A 7323-nucleotide genomic window follows, 5' to 3' on the forward strand; every position below is an offset into this window, starting at 1 on the left:
GGCTTATCCAAATTATACAACAGAACCTGTATTCAAACCTAGGTCTTTGTCATGGTCTTTTCATGGCATCCTGATATGAGAGGACACTCATAAAAATGCTTGGAATATACACAGTGCCATTACAATGCAAGGTATGACAGTCGTACTATAACACAGACAGCTGATTGCTGACCCTTCTTTGTTTCCTTTTCCCAATGCTCGGTGAAAGAATCCCGCTAACAAAGATGAAGACCATGCGAGAAACCCTCAGGGAAAAAAACTTGCTGACAAACTTCCTGTTGAAGAACAATGACGACAGGTCCCAGAATGTCGCCCATGACCCAAAATTGTCTCTTCATCCCCTGAGGAACTACCTGGATGTGAGTGTGTTGGGTGGATGGCACTCTACAGCGCCCCCTGGTGCTCTGGCCTGGCACTGGGGTTCATCTGGAGGCGCCAGGCGGTGTGGTGGGGCTAGGGCTCCTGCAGGAAGCAGAAACACTGGGGAATACGGACCCCATTCCCAGAGAAGAGGGCACTCTCGTCCTCAACTCTTGGTCGGTGGTAACTGGGCTCGGCAATGACCAGGTGGCAGGTAAACACCCATTTCTTGCCAAAGATATGTCATTAGTTTGAGGGAGATTGTTCCTCCTGAACTAAGTGAGCCACTGAGTTACAGATGAAAGGTGAGCCGTGTCTGATCGAAAGATAAAGCCAACTGCAAATCAAGATTGAAACCCCAGGCAGACAAAGTTCAGCCTCCGCAGATCCAAGGACACCAGTAAAAAGTTACTGAGCCCCTATGGCCTGTGACGCCATGAAAATCTAACACTATGGTTATTGTTATTGATTTTTAAAAAGGTCTCGTCTCTTCCTCAAGAATGCATAGGACAGCCTGAGTGATAGGCAAAGAGTAAATACATGTCAAATAAAAGCGTGGTGGTGATAGGACATGGTCTGAGTTCAGAGGAGGTGGCCTGGGGTGACCTAGGAGGGCCAACTGGAGAAAGAAACAGGCTGGGCCTTAAAGGGGGGACTGGAGAGCTTCTCAAATGAACGCACCAGGACTCGCCTGCAGGCCAGTGCTTAAGACTCTGCGCTCCCACTGCAGGGGGACCGGGTTCGATCCCTGGTCAGGGAACTAAGAGCCCGCATGGAGGAAAAGAAAGAAAAAAATCAAATGAAGGCACCGGTGTGAGCAGAGGCTGTGAGGTGGGGCAGTTGGAAAGTGATCTCAGGAGACACGGGACACCTCGAGGGAAGCAGTACTCTGGGAATCGAGGGCGGCCAGGGCAGTCAGGTCTGACCACCCCACCCCTCCCCGGCCCCTGTAGCTAGCCTATGTCGGCAACATCAGCATTGGAACGCCCCCTCAGCAGTTCAAGGTCGTCTTTGACACCGGCTCAGCTGACTTGTGGGTGCCTTCCACCTACTGCGACAGTGTCCCCTGCTGTGAGTACCTGCCCCCCCGCCCATCTTGTACTCCCCCTCCCACCCCCTTCTCCGTCCTTGGCACCTGACGGACACACATCTCTTGTGTCCGCAGATACACACAATGTCTTCAACCCTCACAAGTCCACCACCTTCCGGCTCTCGGGCTTTCCCGTCGACCTCACCTACGGCTCCGGGAGGATGGTTGGATTTCTTGGCTACGACACTGTTCGGGTAACTGGAAACCAGAAGCCGAGTCAGGGCTGGCCCTGGGAGCAACCGCAGCTTACAAAACAGATGCAGGCCCAACTGGGAGGGCCCGTCTTTCCCAAAGTCCCCTAGTGGCTGGCCGCCCACCCCACAGTGTTGTGTCCCTGGGGAGACAGTGTCCCTGCTGACACACAAACTCCCAGAAGGGCTGACCCAGAGAGTGGCTTGAGGTGTGGGTTTGCAGCTCCTTTGCCCATGAGCAGCTCAAGGTTCCTTTTGTGGGAGCAGGGAGAGAGGGGAAAAAAGCACCCACTCTTATATCCTCAGGCTGTGCCAGGTACTTTCACGGTAATAACTCGTTTACTCCTGCAGCAACCCCACATAGCAAGTGCTATGATTAGCTCCACTAGACAGATGAGGGAACCGAGGTACAGAAAGCCAGGGCCTTGCCAAGGTCAGGCATCAGGTAAACGGTGGAGCTGGGCTGGCCAGTCAGGATTCATCAGGTGTGCGGTACTTGGGGAGAGGATAAAACTGATCTTGGGCGGTTGCGGGGAACTGAGGGCTTCGGGAATCCAGACAGGGAAAGCAGGGGGCCACAGACGTGGGAAGGGCCTGATAAATGGAGGTCCACAAGAGGGGGCCTTTGAGAGCCTAGTGAAAACTATAGCCTGCATCCCCCAAAGGGCCTAAGTATTCTCTCTCTCTCACACACACGCAGACGCACATCCCCAAAGCGTGTTTCCCAGGCAGAATTTTCATAAGCACCCTGGCAGCGACATTGTAAAATGGGCTTCTGTCTGCCTAGGCAGATGCAGAATCCACAATGCATTGCGATGAACTCAGTCCATTTCTGTCATCAGATCATAGTGACGCCGAAGAGAAGACTATCCTGCTCTCTACTCATTCTGTCCTCCAGTCGGAACCATTTGGTCCTGTTGAGTCCCTGTTTTTCCACCTGCACAGGAAGCATGTGGCCAATTTCGCTCACTTCACATGGTGTTTGCAGGATGGGCAGGTGTTGGTTAAAAGCCACAGCCCAGCACAAATGGAACCCAAATTCCAGTCGCAGCTTGGTCTAACTATCTGAGGTCAACACAGGGCACAGCCAGGCCGCAGTTCTTCTCTGCGGTGCTCATGGCATCTCCATCCCAGCCCAGTCCCAGCCCCACTTCCCAAACCTTTATGTGGGAACACTCTCCTCTCCCACAGATCGGGAAACTTGTCGATGTCGTCCAGCCGTTTGCCCTGAGCAAGGCGCAGTTTGGGCTGGAGCATGCACCCTTTGATGGCATCCTGGGCTTGGGCTACCGCAGCCTCGCCATCCAAGGGACCACCCCTGTCTTCGACAACCTGAAGAGACGAGGCGTCATTTCTCAGTCTGTCTTTGCCTTCTACTTGAGCACGTAAGTCTGAACTGCACAAGCCCTCTCTCTAAGTCAGCTGTAAGATGCTTTCAGTTGCATGAAAAGTTGTAGCCCAGCTGATTCAGAAGTTTCCTGAGAGACAGTCTAGCCCGGGATAACTATGGCCCCAGGGCCACATCTGGCCCTGCCACTGGTTTTTGTAAATAAAGTTTTATGAGAACACAAGCATGCTCATGGGCTCAGGGGCAGCAGCTTGGTCCGGGGGGGTGTGAAGGGAAGAGGGAGAGCAGTGGAAGATATCAGGATACAGGTTGGAGGAAAAGGCAACAGGATGTGCTGATGGATTTCATATGGGAGGAAGGAGAGGGATGGTGGGAATGTTTCCTCCTCACTAACATTTTACCAGGAGCCCAGAAGCAGCTACACAATTCGCAGGTGCCAGCGCGAAATGAAAACGTGGGACCTCTTGTTCAAAAAGTATTAGGAGGGGGTTCCCTGGTGGCGAAGTGGCTGGGAGTCCGCCTGCCGATGCAGGGAACGCGGGTTCGTGCCCTGGTCCGGGAGGATCCCACATGCCGCGGAGCGGTTGGGCCCGTGAGCCACGGCCGCTGAGCCTGCGCGTCCGGAGCCTGTGCTCCGCAACGGGAGAGGCCACAACAGTGAGAGGCCCGCGTACCGAAAAAAATAAAAAATAAAAAAAGTATTAGGAATTTCAAGACAGGGATAGCAGAGGCTCAGGGCCCTGCTGAGTGTGAGGCCCCATGGGTGGCACAGGTCACACAGGCTGGTGAAGCCAACCCTGGGTGAGCCTGAGCCCACACCCTTGGCGCCCTCAGGCCTCGGCTTTTCTGAACAATGACAGGCTAGGCGAGGGGGCAGCCAGACCCCTCCGGCACGGTGTCCTCTGAGGGTATCTCTGAGCACTCTGGTTGCTGGAGGGGACCGGGCCCTCTTCAGAAGGGTGGGTGGTCGGAGCCCAGCCAGGCTGCCCAGCTTCGAACCCCTTCTGTGCCACTCACTAGTCGGTGACCCACCTCGGACAGGTCCTCAATCCCTCCGGGCCTCAATTTCCGTCTCTGTAAAATGGGGACCCTAATAGTGCCAAGGATGGGTGGAGAAGCACAGCCCTCAGACAGTGCCTGCCGTTATTCTCCTACAACGAGCCCTCCCTCTTTCTTTTCTCCTCAGCCAGAAGGAGAATGGCAGCATTGTGATGTTAGGCGGGGTGGACAACAGCTACCACAAAGGAAAGCTCCAGTGGATACCAGTGTCCCGACCCCACTACTGGCAGATAACCATGAACCGGTAAGCCCCTCCCTCTGAGGGCCCCCCCAAGTGATGCTGCCACACGTGCACACGGACACATGCAGACACACAAAGAAACGCACAGACGCACAGTCACACACACAGACATACGCTCCACCCCCAAAGACACACGTGTAAGCACACGCACAGGCACACAGATACACACAAAAACACACACAGATACACACACCACCCATGGGTTCATAATCACCCCAGGCCCCTGACCAGGGCTCTGACCAGGGTCCTGAACAGGGTTCAGAGAGATGTCTTCAGCCCAAGAGGGCTGCACCCACCACGCTGGAAGGCAGGGAGCACGGTTTGAAGACCCTGAAGTGCAGTGAAAGAGGATGAGGGAGGATGTCACCAGCCTGAACAGGGTTGTGATAAGTTGACCAACTGTCTAGGGCTACCCGGGACCCAGGGAGCTCTCACTACACAAAACTACCAGTTTCAAAACAGGGAAAGTCCTGGACAAACCAGGAAAACTGGTTTCCTTAGGGAGAAACTCCCCAGCAGTGGAGAGAGGTTGGCTGCATTCTTGAGACCTGAAAGCAACTCATACAAAGAGACACTCGCCCCACCCATAGCCACCCCTCATCCCGGGCACACAGTGGGGCAGGGGCTGTGACAGAGAGAATCAGGAAGCCGGGATCCAGGAGTGGCCTGAGATCAAGGGGCAATGATTGACGGGATTCTCAGTGATGCCCTCAGACAAAAGCTTACGTGTCCTTTGAAGGCCCCTGGACTAGCTCAGGCATCGCCTGGCCGGGGGCCTCAGTGTCTGAGCTGTGTGAGTGGGCCATGCTGGGAGACAACCTCTCCCCGGGCAGCCTGTGTCTCCGACACCTCTACTCTCAGCACCTGCTGCCCCGGAGAACCTCCATCTTCACTGTGTGGGTTGACCCGTTATCGGTCACACAGCACATACAGGGCTCTGGCTGTTCCTCATCCACTTTTTCATTCATTCATTCATTCAACAAACATACATTGTGCATCCGCTGTGTGCTAGGCACTTGAGAGAGGCACTGAGGCTACAACTTGCCCTTACATCTAGTAAGGCAGACGTACATGAAACGAGTCACACACATAATAATGAATTTCCACTTCGGTACATGCTAGAAATGAGGAAGAGACTACAGAGAGTGACCAGGACAGGAGCCTGATCTAGTCTGGGGGGGAGGACTTCCCTGAAAAAATGACAAGTAAGCTGGAACCTGGAAGATGAGGAGAAATTAGCTAGACAAAGGGGATGGGGGTCTTCTAGGAAGGGCGAGCAGCACGTGCCAAGGCCCTGAGGCACCAAAGAGCCTGATGCACTCAGGAGCTGAAAGGCAGTCAGCGAAGGTTAGGCGACCAGAGCAAAGGCAAACAGAGGCAGGGAGTGAGCTGAAGGGAGACAGTCAGGGAGGGGGCAGTCGTGGGGGGAGACTTCACAGTGACCTTGGTGTCCACTCTGTCCCACTGTCTCCCAGCATCACCATAAACGGTGTGGCTTTTGGTTGTGTCCGCGGCTGCCAGGCCATTTTGGATACCGGGACCTCGTTTGTGCTCGGCCCGAGCCGACTGGTCACCGCCATCCAGATGCTCATCAGCGCCAGCCCTGTCGGTCATGAGGTGACGGGTCACGCCACGGGGTCACGAGGTGAAGGGTCACGCCACAGGGTCACACGCCAGGGATCACCTGGGCCAACCTCTCTCCCTCTTTCTCTAACAGTATGCGGTTTCATGTAGCTATGTGGCTCGCCTGCCTACAATCATCTTCAGCATCAACGGCAACGACTACCCAGTGCCCCCTCAAGCCTACATCAGAAAGGTGAAGGGCCAACCCTGGTGGAATTGCAGGAACCCTTGGGCTCCTGCTTGCAGGAGGGGGCCCTCTGCAGGGCAAGCCACACCATTGCAGATGCCACGGAGCCCCTGTGGCTGGGCCAGTGCCTCCCACAAAAACAACCACTTGAGAGTAAGGGGCAGTCTGGGACTTCCATCATCCTGAAATAAATGGAACACTACCCCGTGCTGGCCTGGTGCGAGGCACAAGAAGAAGGGAACAGTAAGGGGCTCGGCCCTCAAGGAGCTTCAGTTCAACCTGAGCCCTCAGATAGATGAACACGGAAACTGACTCAGTTATACGTGTGTTTGTATCCTTTTTCTTCTTCTTTTCCACTAGTTGATCACGGGAGCTTGAATAGAGCTCCCTGGGCTCTACAGCAGGGCCTTGTCGTTCACCCATCCTCTCTATAGTGCTTTGCATCTGCTCATCCCAAACTCCCGTCCTCCCCTCCCCCAGCCCCTCTCCCTCATGGCAACCACATGCCTTGGCCGCTCTTGGTCTTGGATGGGCACCCCACTTCCGCAGCTGCTGAGAGAGCTACTTGGTTCTTACCAAAGGAGGGAAATAAAACCGAGAAGCTGCCGGCTCCGGATGCCGAGAGGGTGGCAGGTAAGGGCTCAGGCTGACTGCTGTGCATTTCGTCTCCCTCAGAACCTTCGGGGCCAATGCCTCAGCACCTTTGGAGGGGGCACAGAGAACATGAGCCGCTCGGAGACCTGGATCCTGGGCGACGTCTTCCTGAGGCTGTATTTCTCGGTTTACGATCGGGGAAACAACAGGGTTGGCCTGGCTCCCGCAGTGTAAAGGCTGGGGCCGCTTCAGCAGTCAGGCCCCCTCCAAACACACACTCACTCACACGTAGGGCACTCCCACCCAGGGATGGCGGGGGACTGTGGTGCTCTGCAAAGCCCCATTCTCAGCAAAGAATAAAAGTTTCCATTCTCAACGGTGCTAACACAAATGGGTGCCTCTCTTTGGGTCGGGGAGGTGCATCATGATCGGGCAGGATCTGAACCACAAGTGAGAGGAGCCCAACTCCAAGTGGCTTCAAGGAAAGGGGAGACTTACTGGAAGGACACTGGGGATCCGGGACACAGGAACCACAGCAGAGGCGAAGATCTCAGTGACTGGACCCAAGGAATCAGAAGCCATCAGCTCCCTCTTTCTCTCCCTCACTCTTTCCCGTCTCTCATCTTTGAT

At 54.9% G+C, this 7323-nt stretch overlaps 1 protein-coding gene across 1 annotated transcript; it reads left to right on the forward strand.

Annotated features, from left to right (window-relative positions):
- Positions 1–233: 233 nt before the first annotated feature.
- On the forward strand, positions 234–6903 carry LOC309979031 (pregnancy-associated glycoprotein 2-like; the record flags this gene model as incomplete). Its single annotated transcript, XM_082865846.1, has 8 exons — positions 234–359; positions 1314–1431; positions 1526–1644; positions 2833–3026; positions 4176–4292; positions 5765–5906; positions 6007–6105; positions 6775–6903. Coding segments are annotated over 8 exons (1044 nt in total), but the record flags the coding sequence as incomplete, so codon positions are not given.
- Positions 6904–7323: the final 420 nt, after the last annotated feature.

This window comes from Leucopleurus acutus, assembly GCF_964270905.1.
Source record: "Leucopleurus acutus genome assembly, contig: HAP1_SCAFFOLD_1014, whole genome shotgun sequence".
NCBI classification, from domain to species: domain Eukaryota; kingdom Metazoa; phylum Chordata; class Mammalia; order Artiodactyla; family Delphinidae; genus Leucopleurus; species Leucopleurus acutus.